The sequence below is a fragment of the Leptodactylus fuscus genome, chromosome 6 (genome assembly GCF_031893055.1).
Source record: "Leptodactylus fuscus isolate aLepFus1 chromosome 6, aLepFus1.hap2, whole genome shotgun sequence".
Taxonomy (NCBI): domain Eukaryota; kingdom Metazoa; phylum Chordata; class Amphibia; order Anura; family Leptodactylidae; genus Leptodactylus; species Leptodactylus fuscus.
This window is the reverse complement of record NC_134270.1, coordinates 127,926,103-127,953,888: the sequence shown is the minus strand read 5'-3', so window position 1 is coordinate 127,953,888 and position 27,786 is coordinate 127,926,103. Positions and strand designations below refer to the sequence as shown.

At 41.9% G+C, this 27,786-nt stretch overlaps 1 protein-coding gene across 1 annotated transcript in view; it reads right to left on the bottom strand.

The window, feature by feature from the left end:
* The window catches only part of SKAP1 (src kinase associated phosphoprotein 1), a 303,171-nt gene extending 279,013 nt beyond the window's left edge, over positions 1 to 24,158 (bottom strand). Inside the window, exons 1-3 of the mRNA XM_075279083.1 lie at positions 24,072 to 24,158; positions 16,937 to 17,042; positions 6,118 to 6,143 (exon numbers count right to left, since the gene is read on the bottom strand). Of these exons, the coding sequence (XP_075135184.1) occupies positions 6,118 to 6,143; positions 16,937 to 17,042; positions 24,072 to 24,120 (181 nt within the window). The 5' untranslated portion in view covers positions 24,121 to 24,158. The remainder of the gene's footprint in view (positions 1 to 6,117; positions 6,144 to 16,936; positions 17,043 to 24,071) is intronic.
* Positions 24,159 to 27,786: the final 3,628 nt, after the last annotated feature.

The window sequence follows — 27,786 nt, the reverse complement described above, 5'->3', positions numbered from 1 at the left end:
GTTCTAAATCCCTCCTTTCCCTAGAATACATACAAAAGTAGAAAATTACTATGAAACACAAACACATTAGGTATCCCTGTGTCTGAAAGTGTCCGGTCTACTGAATATAGGGGATCTGCACTGCTCCTGTTCTGTCGGGAAGGGGTTAATAGGAGCACTGCAGTTTCCCTATATTCAGCCAGGCTGAATTCCAAGTGGGGGGAAAAAAAACCCAGTCCTCAAGCTCAGGGAAGGGGCAGACAGACAACCAAAATACCCCCTCCCCTTTCCCAGCACCCAGCAACTACTACACCCAAAAACTTCGACCATTTTAATTGTTGAAATTTTCCAGTAGCTGCTGCATTTCCCCCTAGGCTTATACTCGAGTCAATAAGTTTTCCCAGTTTTTTGTGGTAAAATTAGGGGGGGTCGGCTTATATTCGGGTCGGCATATACTCGAGTATATACGGTAATAATATATGTTTATCTGAATGTATTGTAATGTGCTAAAATGATAAACATGGGAAAGGAAACTCTCGTGTTGCCTCATTGTCTGTTCACTTGCTTTAATTATTATTGTTTATTTATATAGCACCATTAATTCCATGGTGCTTTAACTTGTTTCAGAGTATGTTGGCGCTATGTAAAATGTCATATATACATATGTTGTGGGTATAGATTATTATTATTGTTTATTTATATAGCACCATTAATTCCATGGTGCTTTACATTTGAGGGTATACATACAGTACACAAAATGTACGAACAGATATGATACTAACAATGACCAACTGGCACAATGGGCTAGAGGGCCCTGCCCGCGAGGGCTCACAATCTATGAGGGAATAGGGATAGAGTCAGTAGGTGAGAGGGAGAGACTGTTCAGATGGCGGTGTGGTGGCAGTCTTATGTGTCTTGCTAAGGAGTTCCAGAGTATGGGGGATGCACGAGAGAAATCTTGGAGACGGTTGTGTGAGGAGCGGATGAGGGCAGAGCGGAGTAGGAGGTCTTTGGAGGATCTGAGGTTACGTGTGGGCAGGTAACAGGAGATTAGGTCAGAGATATATGGAGGGGACAGGTTGTGGATGGCTTTATATGTTAACAGTAGTAGCTTGAATTCTATTTGCTGGATAATAGGTAGCCAGTGAAGAGATTAGCAGAGGGGAGCCGCCGACGAAAAAGGGGGAGAAAGGTGAATTAAGCAAGCAGTGCAGTTTAGGGTGGAGTGGAGAGGGGCGAGGGTGTTTGCTGGGAGTCCAGGGAGAAGGGTGTTGCAGTAGTCTAAGCGGGAGATTATGAGGGCATGGACGAGCATCTTAGTAGTTTCAGGGGAGAGGAAGGAGCAGATTCGGTGGATGTTCTTGAGTTGGAGGCAGCAGGAAGTGTTGAGGGTTTGACCATGCCTTTAGTTTTATATGGAGGCATACTGTGGAGGTTTGGGGGGGAGGGGTTAAGGCTTCCAATAAATTTTTTTTCAATTCAAACGTTTTATTGGGTTTTTCAACATTTGTAAAAGAACATACAAGCAAGTAATAAAGGAGCAATAAGACAAATCAAATAGTAGCAAAATGCTGATACAAAAATTTTACAAACATACTTGTGCCACATAGCAAGATCAAAGAATTGACATACGTAGCATTATCAGCTCAAGAGGATGTACTAAATCTAGCTCCGAACAAGCGGTAGGGAGAAAAGAGAAAAGAAAAGAGAAAAGGAGAGAGTGGAGAAAGAAGAAGAGAAAAGGGAAGGGGGGGGGGAGTGTTGTACGAGCAGCAGGCAGTCTAGTGCCGGTGCAAGAGCCAGGGGGTCCAGGTCTTCATGTAACGGTCATGAGTCCTGGAAGACCAACACATAAGTTCATCAAAATGGGCTATCTGATTGACTTTGTCAATCCATTGGGAGATTGGAGGAGCAGATGAATTCAACCAGTACTGTGGAATAAGCGATTTTGCTGCGGATATCAGGTGAGTCACCAGTCTGTCCTTCCCAGGGGTATAATCGCCAGACGGCAGGGACAGAATCACGGTTTCAGGGGTGAGTTGGAAATACGGGTAACTAACTGCTCGGATCACCTCCTCCACTTTCGCCCAGAACTCCTGTATCACCGGACATGACCACCAAATGTGTAGGTGAGTGCCAGCCTCCGATAAGCATCTCCAGCATCGGTCTGTGGTGTGTAGTTTCTTGGCGTACAGCCATGCGGGAGTCCTGTACCATCGAGAGACAATCTTATAATTATTCTCTTGAAGCCTGATACATGGAGAAAAGCCATGAGAGCGAGACAAGACAGTTTCAACTTCATCATCAGACAGGGAGATCTGTAGCTCGGCTTCCCAAGCAGACACGTAATTCGGCCGGTATGGCCGGTGTGGATCCACAAAGTGGGACTGATAGTGAGAGATCTTTCGGAGCATGGAGGTTTTTGAGATAAGCAGTTTCTCAAGCTCAGTCAGGTGGGATCGTGTCGTGTAGCGTTGCTGCAGGTTACGGAAGGTTGTGGACAAGTTCTGTTTATGCAAAAAGGTGAATGACGTCTCGGGAGCGAGGGAACATACTTCATCTGTAGACAGTAGCCCGTTGGGGGTGGTGATGTCTCTAAGGGTCAGGTTGCGAAACCTAACCCATAAGTCCTTAAATGCTGCAGGGTGCATGCCTGCTAGGGATCAGCGACAGTGGAAGTAAGGCTTCCAATAATTTCTGTTTGTCTTCATCACAAGGATAATTCTCATATACAGTTATACTACAGATTATTCCTATACTGACCTTTCCTAAAATTTGCAGATTATTCTACCACTAGAGAGATGCTAAAAGAGAACCCCTTTATTTTGCTCTGTACCACCCAGTGGCATAAGGTATGGGTTACAGAGGTTTGTGGGATTGTGGTGCAGCATTGATGGACCACTTAGGAAGCTCAGCAATGTAAATGAAAGCTATGGGCAGGACAAGGCCCTAAAGAGAAGGAGTGCCAACTTTGCAACCAGGACTCACTAGATGTATTTGTACCTTCGATCCAATGTTCGCCAAATTACAAAGGTATTCTCTTTAGAAGTGTTTTTTTTTTGTTTGTTTGTTTTGGGGGTTTTTTTTACACCAAATGCTACATTGCCGTGTTCACAAATCCTGGAAAAACAGAAAGTAAAAAAAAAAAAAAATCTGAATATGCCAGTTTTCTGGCATAAAAATAGTCAAAACCTTAGAGTTATGACTTTTTAAATCAACCAAATCTTCCTCCGACGCAGAAGATATGAAGACCAGCATTGAAAACACTAGGGTTTATATATCTCATCGTTTTATAAATAAACAAAAAAAAATCCAAAATCCCACATTAAATAAATTGCTTTCACACAATACATATACAGGATACCAATAAAGTCAACAAGGCAGTAAATATATACAAAGAGTTACATACTTTTGCCAATTAAAATGTTGCCACTCTCTGGTTACCAAACAAATGTATTTAATATCAAATATTTGTATGTTATGGAGATATCTACAAGGAGAAATTATTTCATTATAGAATTTGTCACTGTCGAGCACAAGACGATCATTTCATTTAGGGAAAAGGAAATTATCACATTTGCAGAATAAATTAGCTTAATCTTATAATTGTTCACTTGTTTCTATGGAAAACTTCAAATAAAGATGTTTTTTGATAAAATTATTCTGTATAATTTTAATCTCACAAATGCGGTCAATCCCGTACAATCCAGTGGGACAGTGTAATCCATTATACAATACTAGAATACAGATGGGAAGTCTTATACCTGGTTTGATGTATTAAAAACACATTGTTATTCTTCAAATGCTAATTCTATAGAAAAAAATAGAAGTCGGTAAGGTAGCAACACTCTAATTAAAACTACTTTTGTCTTGTTCTTTTTTTTTCTTGTTTGCAGCTTGGAAACATCTGGCTGTTATATTCTGTAGAATGAAGCCAGATGTTAGGTTCATCTGGTAATGGCACCTAAACAAAGGTTTTAATGCAATTTGGAAAGCCAGACTGCTGCAAGGCCTGTATGAAAATGTGATAACACAATTCTACAGGGATCTCCAGAGCAGCCACACGGATAGTTTGGGCTCAAGTGCCACATAACCAAAGGAAAGAGAAAAGAATCAGCATGTTGTAATTCATTTTCAGAAGTAACAAATGATTAGATGGAGCAATTACAGTTCTGTCAGATGTGGCTCAAAGAACAGGAGCTTTTGTGGCTATTGATCCTCAAAGCAAACGGAAAGGGACATGCAATGCAAAAGTAGATACCAGTTAAAGAACAGGAACTTTCAAGGATAATGTACAGCAAACCAAAGTATTTATACACTTTAATCTCTGAAGCTTAAAAGGGGATATTCTGCTATTGATGGTCTATCCCCACAAATCATCTGTACTGAGACCACAAGCTCTCAACATTGTTTACATGTCAGGAACTGCTCTGCTCATTTCTCCTACCAACTCATATGGCAGGTGTAAGTACTACAGCCCTGCAGTACCAAAATCTACCACTGCAATTTGTACAGCAAATAAACAGGAAGGGGGAGGTCCTCGCATTTAAATAATACCAGGAGAGCTAATCTTTGGGGGGGTTCTGGGTGTCAGACCCTCCACTGATGTAATATTGATGGCTTAGCCTATGGATGGATTTTAAGTAGCAGAAATTCGAAACCCCATTAACCACCAAAGGAACGGGCTATATTCCCTGGTTCAGGGTCAGACAGGTTTTCTTTACCTGTTTATTTTTATGCAGCTTTTATTTGAGCATGTTTTTTCTTCATTTTAATAGCTAAGAAAATGATAAAAGAAAGAGGAAGAGAGATAGATAGATAGATAGATAGATAGATAGATAGATAGATAGATAGGACATTTTATTTTTTTCCTAAACACATCGGGAAGCTTTATGAAACAAAACGGCCATACATTTGCCATAATTTATACCAAAAAACCAAAAGCGTAAAGTTAGACCAAACCAGTCTAATAACAACAGACTTACATAGTCTGACGTTGGGCTCACACCAGCGCTTGATTTCCGTTTTCAGGTTTCCGTCTTCTGTCTGTGAGACCGTGTACGGCCAAGATTGCCGGTGAGCGTTTTATGCTCTCCGTGGCGAAACAGTTTTTTTTTAGCCGGACACAAAATCCTGCATGTCCAACTTTGTGTCCGGTTAAAAAAAAACCCGGTTTCACCGTGGAGAGCACAAAACGCTCACTGGCGCTCACGACCGGACACTTTTCAAAAACTTTTGAAAAATGACTGCAGGTTTCCGTCTCCTGTCCAGTTTCAGGCAGGAAACGGAAACCTGTATAACGGGGACCCAGGCGCAGATGTGAACGAGCCCTAATAGTGACAAATTTATCATCCAGCATTACACACTTTGATAAATCTGGTACACTTTAAAACTATCTAGTCTAAATTTTCACTGTAAATTTTTGACAGTATTCGTAAATCTGCCCCATAGTGTGTCCCACTTTGATAAGTATGACACATCTTCAGACTGTCTAGTCTATGTGTTTGATGTATTATAACTAGACATGAGCGAATAGTATTCGAAACTCTAGTTTCGAATATCTCGCTCCATAGGAATGAATGGAAGTGGCCGGCCGGAAACTAGAGTTACGAATGCTATTTGCTCATCTCTAATTATAACCAGCATACATACTTGGCAGGCTTAATATGAACAGTAAGTTTGGACAAATACATTTGGTGTACCTTTGGGCCATTCCTTTACTACTAATTGAAATCTAGATCAGTTATGAGCTGGTGGAGATTGGAGCTGTATATTACACCAATTTCTTCCACAAATTACAGTAAATGTGTCAGGCCCTACCTGCTCAGCTTCAACCAATTTTTACAAAAGTGATAAAAACCGTGGAAATTAAAAAAAAATACGTTTAAAAAAAAATTGATCAGTAACCTGCTGAAATTACAAAATACACAAATAAATTAAATCAATATAAAGGGCATGATACAGATGGTGAAGGGCAGTCCTAAAAATCATTTATTTTTTCAGCCACAGAGATTTCATAAAACCCCATCTATATAATTTACTTGTAGATTTTTGGAACAGTTCCAAACAACATTACAGAAAACAAATAGTATATAATACAAAAAAAGAAAAAGGCATCTAAATTTACAATTTTCTCACCTCTCAGCTGAAAGTCCAAAGGGTACCTGAAATTAAAGCACAACAATGATAAGCTTTTCACAGATATAATAGCCATTAAAGCTCTTATGCACAATGTTACCAATTTATATTATAGCTCTGTAACATTTGTTCTTATTGCAGGGGACCCCAACGTCTGGGACCCTCACAAATTACTAGGACAGGGGTCTTGAAATCATGATATATCCTGCAACTAAAGTAAGAAGTTAGACGGGAGAGTCATATGAGCATGTACCCTGCTACTATACTCAATAGGGCAAATTTACTAATACTGTCTAAAAGCTAGACAGTGCAAACTTAGACTACACAGTCTTAAAGTACACCAGATACATCAATGTGTCTGATGTGCTTTGATAAAAATTGCAAAAATGGAGCTCAGCTCAAATGATTGATGTTAAAAGCACTTTCATTTTTAACCGGTTAAGGACCAGGCCCAAAAGTATGTTAAAGACCAGGCCTCTTTTTTCAAAACTGACATGTGTCACTTTAAATGGCAATAACTTTGAGACGCTTTAACTTACACAAATGAATTTGAGATGGTTTTCTCGTAACACATTATACTTCATGTTAGTGGTAAACACTAATCAATATTTTTGCATTTATTTATAAAAAAAACTAGGAAATTTGATGGAAATTTGAAAAAAATTGCAATTTTCAAAATGTGAAATTCTCTGCTTTTCAGGCGGATAGTCATACCATCCAAATACATGAATAAATATTATCTCCCATATCTCTGCTTTATATTGGCATCATCTTTTGATTGTCTTTTAATTTATTTTGGACGTCACAAGGCTTACAAGTGTAACAGCAATTTTCCAGATTTACAAGAAAATTCTCCAAACCAATTTTTTAGGGACCACTTCAGTTCTGAAAGTAATTATAAAGGCCTGTATACTAGAAACCCCCATAAATTACCCCATTTTCAAAACTGCACCCCTCAAATTATTCAAAACAGCATTTGGGATGTTTGTTAACCCTTTAAGCATTTCATAAGAATAAAAATAATATGGCAGTGAAATTTAGACATTTCATTTTTTTTCACTAATACATTCATTTAGACCCAAAATTAACACATTCACAAAGGGTTGAAGGAGAAAATGCATCTGACAGTTTATTGTGCAATTTCTCCCGTGCACAGAAATACCCCACATGTGGGTGTAAACTGATTTTTGGGCACACGGCAGTGCATGGAAGGGAAGGAGCGACACTGGGTGTTTGAACAGCAGATTTTGCTGGAATAATTTTCAGCGCCATGCCTTATTTGCAGAGACCCTAGAGTACCAAAACAATGGAAACCCCCCAAAAGTGACCCCATTTTAGAATCCACACCCCTCACAGAATTCATCAAGGGGTATAGTCAGCATTTAGACCCTACAGTTGTTTCACAGATTTTACTAACATTGGGATGTGTAAATGAAAAATTACTAAAATGTCACTTTATCTCCAAAGTTTTCATTTTCACAAGGGGTTAAAGGAGTAATAGCCCACCACAGTTTGTTAAACAATTTCTCCTGAACACGGCAATACCCCATATGTGGCTATAATCTGCTGTATGGGAACATGGCGGGGCTCAGAATGGAAGGAGCGCTATTTGGCTTTTGGATGGCAGATTTTGCTGGAATAATTTTAGGTGCCATGTCGCATTAGCAGAGCCCCTAGAGTACCAATACAGTGGAAACCCCCTAAAAGTGACCCCATTTGGGAAACTATACCCCCCACAGAACATATTAAAGGGTAGAGTGAGCATTTTGACCCTACAGCTGTTTCACAGATTTTATTAACATTGGGCCATGAAAATGAAAAATTACTTTTTTTTCCAACAAACTGTCAATTTAGCCCCAAATTTTTAATTTTCACAAGAGGATAAAGGAGAAAAAGCTCCATAAAGTTCGTTACACAAATTCTGCTGAACACAGAAATGCCCCATATGTGGTCATAATCTGCTGTATGGGAACATGGCGGGGCTCAGAATGGAAAGAGGGCTATTTGGCTTTTGGAGGGCAGATTTTGCTGGAATATTTTTCAGGTCCCATGTCGCATTTGCAGAGCCCCTAAAGTACCAATACAGTGGAAACCCCCTATAAGTGACCCCATTTTGGAAACTACACCCCTCATAGAATTTGTCTAGGGGTAGAGTGAGTATTTTGGCCTCACAGGTGTTTCACAGATTTTATTAACATTGGGACGTGAAAATGAAAAATTACTTTTTTTCCCAATAAATCGTCCATTTAGCGCCATAGTTTTAATTTTGCAAATAGTTTAAGAATTAAAAGCCCCCCACAGTTTGTTACACAATTTCTTCTGAACACGGCAATACCCCATATGTGGCCAAAATCTGCTGTATGGGTACATGCTGGGGCTCAGAATGGAAAGAGCGCTATTTGGATTTTGGAGGGCATATATTGCTGGAATAGTTTTGAGGTGCCATGTCGCATTTGCAGAGCCCCTAAAGTATCAATACAATGGAAACCCCTCAAAAGTGACCCCATTTTAGAAACTACACCTGTCAAGGAATGTATCAAGGGGTATTATCATTTTGAGCCTAAAATGCTTCCCAAAAATTAATGTACAAAATGAAAATTGAAATTTTTTAAAATATGCCATTTCGGTGCCCAATACGTTGCACCCACTTTGTGTTGTCAGAGACCTGCACTCCTAAAACTATTAAGTGGGCCATCCCGGGGGTCAAAAAATTATATATGTGGGTGTAAACTGCTGCTTGGGCACACAGCAGGGCTCAGAAGGGAAGGACCACTGTGCGTTTTAGCTTTTGGGATACAGATTTAGAGGGACCCTCTGGGCGCCATGATGTTTTTGCAGAGCCCTGGAGGTTCCAGTAAACTGGAATTCACCAAGAAGTGACCCCATTTTGTAGGGGCAATTTTAGGGTCTCTGCAAATGTGACGTGGTGTCCAAAAACGAAGAATCTAAATCTGCACTCCAAAAGCACATATTGCTCCTTCACATCTGCACCCTGCTGTGTACCCAAATAGCAGTGTATGCCCACATGTATGACACTGGTGTACCCCGGATAACGTACTTAATGCCATATGTGGGTAGAATCGGCTGTTTGGGCACAACCGGGGACAGAAGGGAAGGAGCGCTATTTTGGTTTTTGGAGCACAGTTTGGTTTTTTTTGCCACTTTTGCAAAGCCCCTGAATTGCCAATAAAGTGGAATCCGCAGACATGTCACCCTATTTTGGACACTACCCCACTGATGGGATTTATCAAGTGGTGTAGCGAGAATTTTTAACCCTTGAGTGTTGCATTTATTTAGTTTCCAGAAATGAAATCGCAACTGATAGAGAAGTTAAAAATGAAAATTTTACAGATTTGCCATTTCAGTGTGCAACATGTTGTGCCCGACTTATGTCAGCAGAGACACTCCAAAAACTGTTAAACGGGTATCCCAGGCACAACAGCTTTTAGAGCGATCATCTCTGATACAAGGTGGGCACAACATATTACGCACTGAAAGGACGTATTCCTGGAAAAATGGTCATTTTCACCTCTCACAATCCACTACAGTTATAGTTATATATATAAAGTTATAGCAACACTTGGGGGTTAAAAATGCTGTCTGTACCCCTGGATAAATCCTTCAGGGGTGTAGTTTCCAAAATAAGGTAATTTATCAGGGGATTCCAAATTACTGGCGTTTCAGCTCTACAAAAGTGTCATGGCATCCAAAAACCAAACCGTCTGTGCTCCAAAAACCAAATGACCCTTCTTCCCTTCTGTGTCCGGCTGTGCCCTAGTATCAGTTTATACCCACATATGACATTATGTCCGTTATCCGGGGGTACACCAGTGTCATACATGTGTCATACATGTGTCATAAACTGCAGTTTGGACGTACAGCAGGGTGCAGAAGGGAAGGAGCGCTATGCGGCTTTTGGAGTACAGATTCAGATGTTTGGTATCTGGACGCCATGTCATGTTTGTAGAGCCTGTAAGGTACCAGAAAAGTGGATTCCATGGGGTACCAGGAGTGACCCCATTTTGAAAACTGCACTCCTCAAAGAATTTATCAGGGGGTGTAGTGAGTATTAGTATCCCGGACGTGACTGCACAGCGGATGGTGAAGAGGGAATGTATAAGCTGTGCGGAGGACATTGCAAACACCAAATTCCCTACTATGTCCCCGTAGCTCCTATGATTGGGGGAGTCACTCTGGGGGTCACTTTAGGGGTCACTTCTGGTGTCTGTTCCCTCATAAGCTGTAAATCTGGGGTGTCCCCTGATATCCGCTCACACAGCTTATATATTCCCTACATGACGCACCCAGTTGTGTTCTAATAATTTGGCGATTTTTGAGGGTTTTTGTCTTCACATTGTGAGATGCTATATTTTCTTTATGTTTCTGGTGACGCGGCCATATAAGGGCTTATTCTTTGCGGGATGAGATGCATTTCGTAATGACACCATTTTTGGGTGTCTACATCTTATTGAATACATTTTATTAACCCTTTTTTGCTGGATTTAAAAAAAAAAAATCAATCCTGGCATTGAGTTTTACTTTTTTAATTTTGCGCCATGCAGCGTACAGTATAAGTAACATGTTCCCTTTATTCTGCGGGTCGGTATGGTTACGGCGATACCTCATTTATAGTATTTTTTTATGTGTTACTAGTTCTGCAGAGGAAAAACACATTTGGGGACATAAATCAATGTTTTTTGCATCGCATCTTCTAAGAGGCGTAACATTTTTATTTTTCGGTTGACAGAGTTGGTTGAGGGCTTATTTTTTGCGGGACAACCTGCGCTTTTTATTGGTACTGTTGTCGGATGCATATGACTTTTTGATCACTTTTTATAGCATATTTTGTATGGTGAGATGGCGAAAAATCATTACTTCCGGCGAGTTTTTTCCGTTTTTTTTTTCCGGCGTTCGCCGTGTACATTAAATATTATTTCAGTTTTATTGTACAGATTGTTACGGACGCGACAATACCAAATATGCATTGTTTTTATTACTTTTGAGTTCTTTTTTTATATAATTCATTTTCTATTGAGAAAAAGGGATTTTTGGGCTTTATAACTTTATTAATTTTTTTCATACACTTCATTTTATTTTTTTTACATTTTTTTTTTACTTTTTCATGTGTCCATTTAGGACACTTCAATCAGCAATACTTTGCTGATATAGAATGCCATGTGAGACACAGCCTGCAGGTGTCCCACATGGCATTCCGTAGCAGGATGTCAGGCTGTGTAGACGCACAGCCTGACATCAGAAGGTCCTGGCAGGATCACCAGGTATGTGGGGGCTCCGGGCAGTCTGGGGTCACTGGCCAGACCCCAGACTACCTTTTACTGCTATCGGCACCCTCCGATCTCGCCGCGGGGGGTGCCGATCAGCTTCAATTGTCGGCGGATGCCTTTCGATCGCGCCGTGATGTTTCACGGCGCGATCGAAAGGGTTAAAACGTCCAGTCGGACTCAGTTCCGACTGGACGTTATTGAGGAAGGGGTTAGGTGTTAGTAACACCTAACCCCCGTCCTCCCCGCACCCCTCCCCCCGCGAAATAGGTACCTAAAGACAGGACGTATTTTTACAATAGTCCGGTCTTTAGGTACCTGGACCGCAGGCCGTAAATTTACGTACGGCGGTCCTTAACCGGTTAATGTCCTCACACTATAGCTCTCAACAGATTTGTGAAACTACAGTTCACTCAGCAGCCATTAAAAATGACACTGCTTGTATTGGAAAACCACACCAGCCCACAACATGTCAACCCAGCCAATGTGAGAGGGAAATTGGTTGAGAGTGATACTTCTGGTCCTAACTAGCCCATTAACATTTCATACTGCTACATTTAGTTGGTCATAAATAGACAGATGTCACTCCAAAGCCAGTGGCTTGTAACACACCTACTTAGACTTGGATTCCAAAGATCATCGCAGAGGCACAATGAAGTCAGATATTTTCACTTATACAAAATGTGGAAAGACCAGGGTTTATCATACAATCTTTCAGCTTTGGAAAATGGCATTTTAAGACGGAATGTGTGCATTAAACTCTAAATTGTGCGCCCATGTATTCCCTAGCAGATCAGGTTTGGCAACAAGTTAAAAAAGAAAGCAGCGTTCTCTGATTTACCTGCTAAGACGCCACTGTGGTACAACCCTACCAAATGCTCAGACCTGGTCCCAGTATGGGGTGGCCTCTATTGGTGACCTTTATGCCCAGGGTATCTTTAAGACATTTGACTCGCTAGGCACCTCGCATTATATCCCCAGAACGCAATTCTTTAGATATCTCCAGATTAGACATGCACTGTTCTCTATGTTCCATGAACAGCCATGTAAGATCTCTGACTACCCACTCATAGGGGTTCTTCGTTCGCAGGGACCCAGGGGACAGAGCTCTACCCTGTATGCACACTTAATTTCAGATGAGATGTTTCAGGAGATTCTAGAATCTCCTTTGTACGCATCTCCCTCAGCTAATAATAAATGAATACAAATTTTTATTTTACACCAACGTCACTTGACTCCCTCCCGTATCTTTAAAATGGGACGATAATGTCACCCGTGTTGCCTCAGGTGTTCCTGTTTGTTGTCAGACTTCTGGCATATGATCTGGGTTTGTCCTATTATACAAAATTTCTGGCAGGGTGTTGTAGATCTCTTAACAGTTATCTTGTCTATGCCTGTGCCGTTTACCCCAGAGGTGTGCCTTTTTTGGCATACTGGTTTAGTAGCATCATGTCAGAATCTTTCTGTCGGAGTCCTTGTTTTACACCAGGTAAGCCATCACACTACGCTGGATGGCACCGTGATCTCCATCAATGTGAATATCAGATTGTATACGAGGGAAGAGGATGCCCTCAGCAATTTCACAAAGTATGGGGACCATGGTGTACTTCCCCTGAAACACAGTATACTGCCTCATCTTTGCGATCGGCTATACATTCCTTTATGCCCAGGGAATAGCGGGTAGTCTGGAGTACGTTTTTGTCCCTTCATGTTATTCCATTTCATTATTTGGGTATGTTGCCTGAAAACTTGTATTGTTCTAACTTCTGGGTTCAGCGATAAGTGGGTCGATTTGGATTGGGAGGTGGCGAAGTGACATGTTTTCTTTTCTATTTCTTGTTTCTCTTGTGGGGGGTTTTCTCTTTCAGGTATACTCTTGTTTATGTATTAATATATATTTTGCCTTATATCATTTGTTATATGTTTGCTATTTTATTATTATGTCTGATGTATTTTCTTCAATAAAACGAGTTAAAAATAAAAAACTCTAAAGTGTGCAAGACATTTTCCACATGGAACATTTTGTAGTGACCTATGGCTAGGGCATTATGGAGACGTGTCACAAGACAAAGTCATGAGATGGAACATGTGTATGCGACGCAACAGTCACAGAAAATCTGAACCTGTTGGATTTTGGCCACAAGTTTTGACTGCAACTCGCATAAATATATCTGCAACTTGACCTTGGTATTACAGCTCTAGAAAAAAAGAGCAACAAAGTTACAGACAACAGTTGATTTCATGTGTGACTTCTGTGCTACTTTTTACAGGGTAACACATGTCAAAGTGTAGACATAGCCCAATGGTGACACGTGGGTGAAATTGTTTTCTCCTTGTGGAAGTCTCTGCTGCATGTGAAGGACATGTGACATCACAAACAGTGAAGACTTCCAGCAAAAGAAGACAGCAGGCAAGCCGGACTGGACTGCATGTGAGGCACCAGAGAACATGGGGGGGGGGGTGCCTTTGCACACCTAATTTCAAAAATTATTTTTATCCTGGACAACTAAGCCTGAAAAGTAGTCACATTACAAAGTTTGTTCTATTCACCTATATGATTCATTTATGCAAAGTTATTACTAAAGGTAATAACTGTGCAATTCTTCCATGAAGCCGAAGAGAACACCTTGGCTTCAGTGCACATAAGCCAGACCTTAGGTGCATGCACAGTGAAGCCAGGGTGCACAGACCCAGCTTCACTGAACAACTGCACAGGCACCAGGAGCACCAAAGATAAGACCAATGACACTCATTGGACTCATCTCCAAGTATGTATAAAAGTTCGTTTGTTTGGTGTTTTTTTATGCAGTATTGGACAGTGCTGCAACAGTGCTATTTGGAATGGTAAACCCCCTATCCATATAGAACTTTTGTGTGGTTTAGTGTCCCAATAGACCTGACAGTTTCCCTTTAAATTTTAAGAGAAATGCAAGTATTTCTTAAAAAATATATATCAGGAGAACTGGCGGGTCCTCTTTATGTATTCAAAAAAGGAAGTCTGCTACCACTAAATTCGATTCTAAACCACATATACGCTGTTGTAGGGGCTGTTAGTGACATAGTGAACAGACAAAAACAGGTGCATCAAAGAGCCAATCTGAAAACGGAATAAACATTTTCTCTGGAGAAAGATTGACCTTTGATACAAAAAATATATTTACTATGCCAGTAATAGCTCTTGCCACAGCATAGAAGTAGTTTAAAAGTGTTTTTTTTTTTTCTTTTTTTGGTGGCAGACTCCATTGAAATACTCACTCTAAACACATGTACAGTTAGATACATAGATGTTTCTATCTGTGTATGTATCTATCTATGTAAATGACATTTCATGTTAAAAAGCCCCTTTAGAAGATGTAGGATGCTCACACAATGATACACACCTTCTTTAACTTCCTGGAGTCTACCACAAACACCACAACATGTGCACAGGGTTGCAGTTTGACAAAAAAAAGTTCTGCTTAGTGGTGAGAGCAAATTGGAACAACATAATGTTGATGTAAAGCATTTCAAATCCATAGAAGCAAGGCAAGCTTGTACATAGGATATAAGTAGATAAAACACTTTTAATCTTCGTCAAGACCATCACTGCATTGTTAGACATCTTAAGGCTGAGTCCCCACATTCCCCAACAGATCAACAGATCCCCGCATATCAACCCATCCCCATAGTTACATAGGTTAGGGTCACTTGAATCAAGATATCACTAGTTTATCAATATACAAGCTCTTTGACACAACAAAGGTGTTGCCACTTACCTCTTTGGAGCAACAGCAATGTCTTCATTGACCATTTGCATATTGACAAAGAAGATATCTTGGCAACAGAGGCCTCAGTCCACAAGAGGAAAACATTATTAGATTCAGATGATACTAAACTATCTATCTGCAGGTTGATATGCTGGTTCTGCTGACGGACTCCCCCTTTTTTTTTTTTTTTTTTTTAACATTAAAAGGTTTATTGAAGTTTTTAATAAAAACAGAGAACAAATCAAACAAAGTACCAAACAGAGATGATACGTGGCAGGGGGTAGGAGGAGGAGGGGAAAAATGGAGGCAACAGGCTAAATCAGGGGTGGGGTGAGGAACAAAGCCTCTGTCTCAGCAGAGTTCAACATTATATCCAAAAACAAAATCAAAGTAAATATACATTATATCAATGAAGTAGAAGGCAAGAAAGGAGAAAATAGAAAGAGAAGGAAAAAGAAGGCTAGGAACACATACAAGGACAGGCATACAAACTCATCGGAGTAATAGAAGGGCTTCCACAGGAGCCCCATTTGTTCATGTGCTGTCATCCTGCTTTAATTCAGCTAATAAGTTTTCCATACTTCCTATGTGTAGGACCTCCTAAAACCAATCTATTAGTGAAGGGGAAGTCAGGTACTTCCACAACCTGTGGATATCAGATGTCGGTTCTACCAATAGGGAGCAATTTACGGGTGTACATCTGAAACTTGCACAGGAAAATAGAGAGTAGAAAGGGGCAGTGTTCTCATCTACAGACTCCCTTTTATGCAGCTGTGATGCAGCTGGTACACTATATGGCATTACCTATAGGTCATGCATTTAGAGACTAAGCTACAACAGCTTTTAAAACAAGTATATGTTTATTGCAACATCCATGATAATGCAGAATAAAATGATTTACCTCTCACATCAAGTGCTGAAAAAATAAGAACAAATTACTAGCCTTGCTCATCTCAGGTCCAATTTACATCTGCGTTGGGGCCACTCCGTTCCCCTCTCCACATGAAAAATACGTAGAAAAAAGCACTGCAAGCAGCACTTTTCTCTCCGCATTTTTCATGTGGAAATCACACAGATCCCATTATAGTCTATATGGTGTTACTGGACTCATATCTGCTGCCCCTGTGTCTGCACAATTTTTTTTTTTTATGTAGATTGTGAGCCCCATATAGAGCTCACAATGTACATTTTTTCCTATCAGTCTTTGTCTTTGGAATATGGGAGGAAATCCACGCAAACACAGGGAGAACATACAAACTCCTTGCAGATGTTGTTCCTGGAAGGATGTGAACCCAGGTCTCCAGCGCTGCAAGGTTGCAGTGCTAGCCACTGAGCCACCATATTGCCCCTCATCTGCGCAGTTCTTCACTGAAGCCAAGGACATACAACCCGGCTTCACTGCGCAAGTGCCAGAGGTACAGGGCAAGAGCACTGAAGCACTGTGCCGGCATGAGAAGTACAGTAGCTGGGTGAGTATAAAGCTTTATTAACTTTTATTGCGGGCACAGATGGCTTTATAGCAGGGCAATTAGGATGACACATTAGGTATAACACTGTGCAACATTTTTACCCTAAGATATCTATAATAGGGGTATCTCCAGCTGAAACATTTATGGTATGTCCCTTGATCAGAAGTAATGTGAAGCTGAGGCGAAGTAGAAGAGCTAGCATGCTGCTTTTTGGTTTTGTAGTTTACATTAGATTGCAAAATACTTAGCTGTATCTATGGACTTTTTCATTCTTCTGCAGCTAATGAGAATCGATAATAATATTTGCTAAAAGTAGCTGTACCTATTTCGAAGTTCCCTAAAATCCTCAAGTATTTCTTCTCCAATTTCTCTTGCTTGGTAGCTCACAGGTTCATGCTGCAGACAGGTGAATAGAAAAGACTCTGCATCTGGAATCCAAAAACACATTGTTGCATTACCCTGAAGAATTTCTATTATATATTACGAATTATATACAATTATAATTTTATACACTTAAAGCCTACTTCACATTTTAATTATGCCATAAAAATACAGCTTAATACAGTTGTTAAAGAGGACCTTTCACCATCCCAGGCCTGTGCGGTTTTCTGCACCATGTTATAGGTGCTGCTGCACAGACTCTGGGGTACTTTGAATTATCTCTCTAGCCCCCCTCGTTGCGGAGTTCTGAGCCCCATTATTTCTGGCGCCCTGTATGTTAATTAAGCCCTTCAGTGTCAGAAGAGCGTCAGCAGCCTGATCTCGCGAGTTCTTGTGAGATCACGAAGCCTTCTCTTCACAGGACTGCAAAGAAGTCCCAGAGGAGTAATCCAGGGAGAGTTCTGAAGCGGATGAAGGAGAACTTCAGTGACATCGCTACTGGTAAGTATAGAAACTCTTAAGCAATGAGCATATTTTTTTGCATTGTTTGCGCCCAATTACATTACTTGCAATGAAGCCAAAACCAGGAGTGGATTGAAAAGGAGGAGCAGTGCTGAATATGGAGACACACCCTTAAGCAACATGCACACAGTGTTTGCTGCAAATTTTCCACATAAAAATCCATGACAAAATCTGCATGTTACATGAGGATTGTGGTACTATTTTCACCCCTGTCATAAGTGTTGGACTGGGGTGCCTAGGAACCTCAGTAGAATTCTTTCCGGAGGCCCAATATATAGCTAAATGCAAATATTAACAGATTTCTACTTTTTTCAGTATTATTTTTTTATTTTTTATTTTTTTTTCTTATGGTAGAGTTGGAAGGGACCTCAAGGGCCATCGGGTCCAACCCCCTGCGAGTGCAGGTTTTCCTAAATCATCCCAGCTATATGTTTATCCAGATTCCGCTTGAAGATTTCCACTGATGGAGCGCCCACCACCTCCCGTGGCAGCCTATTCCACTCTCTCACTACCCTCACTGTCAGAAAGTTTTTCCTAATGTCTAATCTGTATCTCTTTCCCTTTAGTTTCATCCCATTGCTTCTTGTACTTCCTTGTGCTAATGAGAATAGGGTAGATCCCTCTGCACTGTGACTACCTTTCAGATATTTGTAGACTGCTATTAAATCTCCCCTCAGCCTTCTCTTCTGCAAACTAAACAATCCCAGTTCTTTTAGCTGCTCCTCATAGGACATGGTTTGCAGACCTTCCACCATTTTGGTTGCTCTTCTCTGGACTTGCTCCAATATATCGATGTCTTTCTTGAATTGAGGCGCCCAGAACTGTACACAGTATTCCAGGTGTGGTCTGACCAGGGAAGAGTACAGCGGAATAATGACCTCTCTTGATCTAGATTCGATGCTTGTCTTAATACATCCCAGAATTTTATTAGCCTTTTTTGCAGCAGCACCGCACTGTTGGCTCATGTTGAATTTGTGATCAACTATTATGCCCAAGTCCTTTTCCCCTATGCTATCACTTAGTTCTATTCCTCCCATACTATATATGTTTTTTACATTTCTGTTACCCAGATGTAGAACTTTGCATTTGTCCCTGTTAAATACCATTTTGTTCGCCTCAGCCCATTGTTCCAGTGTGTCTAAGTCCTTTTGAATACACTCTCTCTCCTCTCTAGTGTTGGCTATTCCTCCTATCTTCGTATCATCTGCAAATTTTATGAGTTCCCCAATAATTCCATCGTCCAGATCATTTATAAAGATATTAAAAAGTACTGGGCCCAGGACAGAGCCCTGCGGCACCCCGCTTTTGACTTTCTTCCAGTTCGATGTGTAGCCATTTAGTATTACTCGTTGTGCCCGATCATTAAGCCAGTTGTGAATCCACTTACATTACACTAGGTTCACACTATTGTGAGTAGGATTGGGATCTTGAAAAACAGAAAACTAAACTGCTTAAAAAGTGGTTACTCACAGACCCCATAGACTATAATGGGGTCCGCCAGGTTTCTGCCTGAAAAATGCAGAAGAATGTGGAGAGAAAAGTTCTTGCTTTTTTTAAGTGGGTTCGGGGACAGAAACCCTGAGCGTAGTTCAAGCACTGATGTGAACCCAGCAAAAGGCTGCTGATTCAATCTTGTCTTAGATTAGGGTCCCTCTTGGCTCTGTAAGCAAGCTGATTAGTGATGGGGACTCCATAGAGACAGTAAGGAGATGGGACAGGTGGAAGGAAAGTAGTCGATCTGCCACTGTGCCTAGATGTCATCTCAGCCGACCAATGAATTTATATGTCGCTGGAGATTTGATCAAATTCCTAAGGGAGATGATCAAATCACGGAACATGTTAAAAAAGCAACTCTGTGGGGTCATTTTCCTAAAGAAAGTCAGTGATTTGATCAAATCCCTGAACTGTTTTAGTGACATCTTTAACATCTTCCGTGAATTGATCAAATCCTTTAGGAATTTGATCAGATCTCCAGTTTCATCATCTCTCCCTGTGACTTATATATAATAAACTGAGTAGATTGTTAAATATTCTATGCAGTTTATCATATGGGCACATAGGCAGCTTCCAGCATCACATGAATCCTATCTGTACGTGCTGCAGTGAATGTACTGTGCCCTGCACAACTCAGAGTTGAGGGCTAGGGGCCCACTAGTCTTCCTGGGTCTGGGGTCCACCAGGGCATTCATCTGCTTCCTTGAAAATGCCTGCCATTGATAAATAGGTGAAATCTTCAGTGAATATATCCAATGTGTTGCACTGTACACCTTCTACTCCAACGTTTCATATCCTTCCTACTTTCATATCCTTCCCAAAAATTCACGCCCCTTTTTCACAGAACAGGCAGAACACGTTTAAAGAAAAACTGCGGGGAAAAAACGCAGCAGAAACACATCACATTTCTTACTGCAGTGTTTTTCACTGTTTTTCTCTGCAGTTTTTCCATTCATCCCTTGTTAAATCTCTAGGGAAAATGTGAGCAGCATTTCCACAGGTAAAATTGACACACTGCATTTTTCAAAAGCCCAGCTTTTCCACAGCATTCTTTTTCCGCAATGTGTGGATGGGATTAGCCAGAATCTCATTCACTTAGCTGCTTTTATTCTCAGTTCTAGTCCATCTTGCTTAGTTAGGCTAAGGCCCCATGTGGTGTCCATGACGGGTTCTTCCCAAAGCGCTTTTCACCGAAAGTCCACAGAGGTTTCCTTTCTGTTTCAATTATAAGTATAGGGAAAACACCAGCATTTCCGTAGATATATTTGACATGCTGCGAGTTCCAAAACCCAAACAGTTTTGGAAATCGACACCTGTCCGCACACTGTAATTTGATGGGAGTTGCTAGAATCCCATACACTTTACCGTAACTGTAAAACGCTGCGTTTTTTTCTGCAGCCTTTCTGCCATGTGGGGCCATGGACTTAAATATGTTTTCCTATGAACATAGCTATATTTAAATTTGTAGGCAATTAAAAGAAAGATTTTCGCAAATATAAGTAATTCAAAATTTTACAGACTGTTAAAGATTTTCTCTAACCATCTTTGGGGACCCCTGTCCGCCCGCCGTGTTTCCATCCTAATCCCCAGAGAAACTGCAGAGGGGACAGCTTGTCAGCGGTCAGTTTTAAAACCCATTCATTTAAATGGGGTTTTAAAGCAAACCTCCGGTGTCCGTATGCAGCCTCTCCACAGGGAAACCATTTCTTTTTTTTTTTTTTTTTTTTTTTTTTGCATGGACACAAAGTTGGACATGCAGGACTTCGTGTCCGTTCAAAAAAAAAAACTGGTTTCACTTTTTTTCACCTTTTAAGCCTGATGAAGGCCATCTATGAATTACCGAAACATTACTCTACACTAGCTTCACAGGGATGCATCTCTTTTAGTCATGTGTAGAAATACCAAAAGCAAAAATGGCTTCAAAATCTGCATGTAAAAATCTACACTGAAATCCACCAAAATCTGTACCATGTGCTTCAAATGTGGATTTCGGTACAGATTTCCCTATGTAAATTTTGATGAGTTGCATGTACCCTCACAGGAGAATGTGGAATATTTAGCAAATCATCAACAATATACCGTAGATGGATTGGTATGTGTTTGGCACCACATCACGTATCCTTACACTCAGGAAGATTAGATTTGAAAAGCAGATATCACTGAGGTTTTACCAACTAATTTTTTTTTTTTCTTTTTAATTTTGCATCTTACTGTGTGGAAGCCAGAAGAGGGGCATTATGATGTGTGGGGGTACAAGTAAGGGCCCGTTCACACAGGCCCAGAGGGGGCGGATTATAGCGCGTAATCCACATCATAATCTGCCCCCTCACAATGGTGGTCTATGGAGACTGCCAGGCCTCTTTTTTTCCGTGAGCGACATGGAAAAAAGAAGCGAGCTGCCCTTTCTTCAGGCAGATTCCGCAACTTGCTGAGCCGCGGTGCCTGGCGGCAGCAACCTCCGGTGTCGGCCCATTCATTTCAGTCTACTCCAGAGGAAAAGCCGTGACTGTCGGAAGCCGCGACAGTCGTAGCAAGCAGGTTTTGACCCAAGAGTGACGCGGCTCCCAGCGTCACTCTGTGTCAAAATCCGCCATACCGTGCCACGTGTGAACTAGCCCTAAGTGTCTTTATAATGTGTGTAGGCCATGGGGGGCATTATATTGTGTGGGGCACAAACATTGAGTGGACTTAGAGACATAGCTTTTAATAGATAAATTGTTCCCCCATACAGTAATAATGTTACGTAGCAGTCTCTACATTATATTGCCCCCATAGTATAATGTCCCTCTTAGGTGTAATCAATTTTAATTAAAGATTTTAAATACAACAATGTAATAGACATAAGCAGGAAGAACGAACAAATAAAAAAGGGGAGAACACATCCCAAATAACAACAAGCAGGCCACGCAGGGCCGCAACGCAAAATGAGAAGTAAGGGGTACAACCTCAACAGGAAAATCAAGGCCGCACAAGAGGCCGCAAAACAGAAAGACAAAGAGGTGAGGACTAAGGTAGAACCAGAAACGAGGGGTAGGCGAAAGGAAAGGACAAGACAACAGACAAGTGAGAAGGGGAAGAAAATAGAGACAGGCGGGGGGCACAAACACGAAGGGGGGAGTACGAAAAGCAGGGAGTGGACACACCAAGGGAGTCAAGAGAACAGGGCTGAAAACTCTGAAGATTCTTGAAACACCATCCACGGCCGCCAGAGGGTCTGCAACTTAGAGGAGTCAGGCAAATCCAGTGCCACGAGGTACTCCATTCTACGTATAAGCAGGAATTCCTGTAACCATTCCAGCAGGGACAGGGGAGTGGAGCTGCGCCAGTGGCGGGGGATAACCGTTCTGGCGGCCGTGAGGAAGTGACATTATGTCCCTCTTAATATGGACTCCACAGTATATTGTTCCCTACTGCTGCTCCCGCAAAAAGTGTAAAAGGAATAAAAGAATAAAATGAATGCTCACCTCTGCCTGTTTCCTCATAGTCCACTCCTGGTTGTCCAGGATAACCCATTTACTGCACAGAGGCCAAAGGTGAAAAAAAAAACAAAAAACACTCACCTGTCCCTGGTGGTGCTCAGGTCTCGCCCACCATGGTCGTGTCCTGTCACTCCAGGTTCTTGTTTTGGCGGAGGTGCCCAAGACACACGACCACTGAAGCCAGTCAGCAACCTAAGGATAGCATGCAGGACGTCAAAAGTGACATATGTAAGTGACGCCCTGGTTCCGAAAATGTGGCCTCAGCAGTCATGTGCGCTGGGGTACTTCCACCAAAACGAGACCTCGAAGTAAAAGGACGAGACTGCAGTGGGAGACAGCAGAGCACCACCAGGGACAGGTGAGGTTGTTTTTTTTGTTTGCTTTTTTCTACCTTCCCAACTTCCATGCAAAAAATGCATGATCTAGGACAACCCCTTTAATAGAGCAGCAGGAACAACAGTGACGTCACTACATTGCCTCTACAGGCTTCCAAGAGCAGAAACAGGTGCAAAATGGTGATGCAGAGTGTGGATTTGTAAAGTGAGGTGGAATATGTTGCAGCTATATAAATGAAGTTATCATTATTATTACTGGTGTGGACGGGTCCCTGCTTCACCACTGTACTCAACAGCCCGGACTCCCACTGACTGGGACAGCACCCAGGGTCCACGACTATTGGGGGGTATAATATAGAAGTGAATGGAGCACTAACCATACATGCAAGTCCCCCATTCACCAGGAACATTCAAGAGAACTTTAGGGTTCCTATTCACCTGCTCATTAGGGGACCCATTAGTCAGACCCAAAAAAATTCCACACTCATCTATTACAAAATTGCATTCACACATTGCAGTTGGGCGCAGTTAAAATTGCATCAAAACTGCTTTGAAAAAACACACAGTATACAGTTCTGATGTAAATGAGCTTCACCTGTAAAATTAAGAAATTTACACTAAAAACTGCATGCTTTTTTCTTTTACAATATATTTTTACCTGCACCATGTGAATTCACCCTTAGTGTCAGTTGTGGCGAAACCCCATTAGCTACGACATTCCATATCCATATATCACCGCTAATATCAGCCCATGGCGACTATATTAAACCATTACAAACTGCACAATGACAGGTAACGTATAATATCATATAATATCATATAGGGGACTTCAGTAAGTCACTACGGAGCGCCTCAGTCTATGGCGATGTGCGCTGGAATGTGGCAGAAATCTGAGGCAGATCATTATATTTATGCAGCAGTTTTCTTGGTCACAGCTCTTCCTCATGCTTATTCAAAAAGCGCTGTGTGAACACGACCTAGAGTCGCATGGGCTGGACCATATTTCATATACACGGGGCCACAAGATGTTTATATCTTTTATAAGCTACATAGTAAAGCACAGCTATGCAGATATGAGGATACTTATGTGATACCTCAAAATACCCCCTCCCCCATATCAAAAGGCTGACTCCTTTAATAAAGTGACTTCCTCTCCATCACACTACTACATACTACTATAACATGACAAGAGAACACTAATGATACTGGAAAACTGCGCACCCCTCCCTCCTGGTCAGACTGTCACCTCTGAGAAGAATAACAACGTCCCGCGGTATATCCGAGCTCTGCGTCATTATACCAAGCTATGAAGCGGCACCTCCGACAGCTCCACTGACACAGGGCAGGTGGGGGCGTGGTCACGTGGTGTGAGGCAGGCGGGCGGGAAATCCCTCTCAGCAAGGCAGCGCTGACTGAGAGGCCGTGCAGGATGTGCGGAGATGTCTGCTCTCCGGTGCTGAAGCCTCCTCACCCGCTCAACCTGACAGGGATATTTCTCACACCGACTCCTGGCACTTCATTTTTTACATGTGTCTGGCAGGTGTATAACTGTGTGTGTCTATACAGCAGTGACTTACACAGCACTCCTTTTCCTCCAGCTGCAGAGAGCTCTTTGGAGACGATCCCTTGTGCAGTACATTACTTGTGTGAGATTCATAGAAGAGACTGCAGTCACAGGGGAGGGGGCAAGTGCAGGAAAGTAACAAGTTAGGGAAGGGAGTTTACACACAACTTAGTCAAATCTTGCCTTTTTTGCAACTTTTTGAGTGTGCCCTTGTTCTCTGCCTTGTCATTCTGTGCATCAAATTTACTAAAAACATTGAGTCATAAGGTTTTCGCAGAATTCATGTCATGGAAATTGTGATGTCACTGCTTTCAGGTTTTGTACGCTGTCCATGTACCGGAGTACAGTTACCCCTATTCTGCAGCATTTCATAAATATATGGTAAAATATTACTACAGATAATCTAGCAACACTTTCCACACAAAAAGCAAAGTGACAAGCCTTGCGTAAGAGATTTCGAAATAGGCATAAAAACACAAAAAAGGTATAGTAAGGCTGAGACCACACATTGCAGAAACGCAGCTTTTGTTGCAGATTTTGCAGCGTATTTTTGAGCCAAAGCCAGGAGTGGCTTGAGCAGAAGGTAGAAGTATAAGGGCTAGTTCACACAAGTACAGACAGGGCGGATTATGGCACGGAATTCACATCATAATTAGAGATGAGCGAGTACTGTTTGGATCAGCCGATCCGAACAGCACGCTCGCATAGAAATGAATGGACGTAGCCGGCACGCGAAGGGTTAAGCGTCCGGCCGCCATCAAAGCCGAAGTACCAGGTGCAACCATTCATTTCTATGGAGCGTGCTGTTTGGATCGGCTGATCCGAACAGTACTCGCTCATCTCTAATCATAATCCATGCCCTCACAATGGTGGTTTATGGAGACCGCTAGCGTTCTTTTTTTTGCCGCTAGCAGAAAAAAGAAGTGAGCTGCCCTTTCTTCAGGCAGCAGCAACCTCCGGAGTTGGCCCATTCATTTGAGCCTACTCTGGAGGGAGAAGCCGCGACTGTCGGAAGCTGCGACAGTCGTGGCAGGCAGATTGTGGCCCAAGAGTGACGTGGCTCCCTGCGTCACTCTCGGTGACAAAATCCGTGCCTCCGCTCCCCGTGTGAACTAACCCTAAGATCCTCCTATATATTTCCCATTCTATAAATGGAATGGGAAATACTGTATATAAGAAATACTTTTTCCCTTCAAGCTCAATTCACTTCTGACTTTGGCTCAAAAAACAAACACAGCAAATTCTGTAACAAAAAAAAAGCTGTGTTTCCGTAACGTGGGGCCTCAGCCTAAAATAAGTTCAAAAGGCTTGATAGATGACACCCATTCCTCCATGTATAAGAAAAATGTACTGAAGATAGTACAACCATGTGTGACATTCCATTCAGGGGTTAATACAATGTATAGGAAGTGTGCAATGTTATTAGTAAATCCATGTGTGAGGATTGAGAGTTAATATATCTCACAAAAAGCTTACAATGAAGTTCAAAGAGCCAGGTGTGGTCATGTATAGGAGGCAGATTTGGAAGTTAGTGACCCAGGAGTTAATACAAAGTATAAGGAGACACGGTGGGGCAAATTTATCATTCATGATATTGAGGCGCACGTTTGGCACAAGGCCCTTTCCTGTGCCAAAAATGGACTTCAAATCCTGATTGCCACGGCCTGACTGATTTATTGAACAGTTTATGGGCGTGAGTAAGGTTAAGGCCCCATGTCGCAGGATGCAGCAAAAAAGAACTATGGGAAAAGCCATAGTGGAAATGCATCACAGTTTTTTCTACAGCGCTTGTCACACTTTCTGCTTCAATTATACCTAAAGAGAAACCACCAGCATAATGTAGATATAACTGACCTGCTGCGATTCCCAAAAAAGCAACAGTTTTGGAAATTGCAGCATTTCGGCTGTAGGTATTTTTCTGCAATGTCTGGATGGAATTCACTAGAATTCCATCCACCTTTCAGGGACTATAAGGCCGAAAACGCCGCGATTTGCTCGGGGTGGAAACGCCACAGGAAAAGTCGCAGAGTTTTCCAGTATCTGCAAAAAGGATGGGATTCGTGCGAATCCCATGCCCACTGTGCGTTTAAAACCTTAGGGCGGACACACTCCAATTTCCAAAGTGGGCGCAGTTTTGGAAATCGGTGCATGTCAATTATATCTACAGAAACACCAGTGGCTTTCCCGTAGATATAATTGTAACAGAAAGTCCGTGGAGGAAAACTCTGTGACCTTTCTGTTCAAAGTGCTGCGGGAAGAACCGCAATGTGTTCCCGCCGCGGTTTTTCCCACAGCGCTTTAGCACTGTGAATTGTCCCATGGGGCCTTAGCCTAAAACACCATGGTTTTTGCCAGGTTGTTTCCGCTATAACCAAACTGCAGTGTTTATCTACAGCGGGGCCCCGGCCTTAGGCTGAAACACATTGTGGAAACGCAGCTTTTTTTTGTTACAGATTTTGCTACTTTTTTTGAGGCAAAGCCAAGAATGGCTACAAAATGATAAATATATATGAAGTTCTTATACATCTACCTTGTGCTCAATCTACTCCCATCTTTGTTTTTTTTTAAAAAAAGTAACAACATCTGCAACAAATATCGATGCATTTCCAGAACATGGGATCTTAGCCTAGGAATGGAAATCTTCACCTATTCCTAGATGGTGTAGATTTCCATTCGCTAGGAGATCCGACAGTTTTGTGAGCAGGCTGCAGCCTCTTCGTAAAACTCTCCATCCCTGTACCAGTTTGGTCGTACAATATATAGGGAGAGTGTAGTAAGGGCTTGTTCACATCTGCACCCGAGAGTCCGTTTTGCAGGTTTCCGTTTCCTGCACAAAACAGAGCAGGAGACGGAAACCTGCAGGATTCTTTCATACCCATTCATTTGAATGGGTGAGAAAGCTGTCCGGCCGTGAGCACCCGTGAGCGTTTTATGCTCTCCGTGGTGAAACCATTTTTTTTTAAACGGACACAGAGTCGGACATGCAGTACTCTGTGTCCGGTTTAAAAAAAACAGTTTCGCCGTGGAGCGCATAAAACGCTCACCGGCGCTCTCAGCCGGACTCGGCATGATAAGTTTCCGTCTTCTGCATGGAGAAGACGGAAACCTGAGAACGGAGTGCCGAATGCCAGTGTGAACCCAGAGTAAGCAGATTACACTTCAGAAAAAGGAGCGGAATTATGGAAGACTTCCACCTAAGGCCAGGGTCCCACAGGAAGGAAACTCTGCTATTTGCGGTAATGCCATGGAAAAAAATCGCAGTATTTTAGAGTAAGTGCAAAGTGGATGGGATTTTAGTGAATCCCATGCCCACTTTGTGGTAAAAAACCATGGTTCCAAAACTGGAACCGGTTAATGGAAATCGCAGCATCTCAATTATACCTACGGAAACACTGGC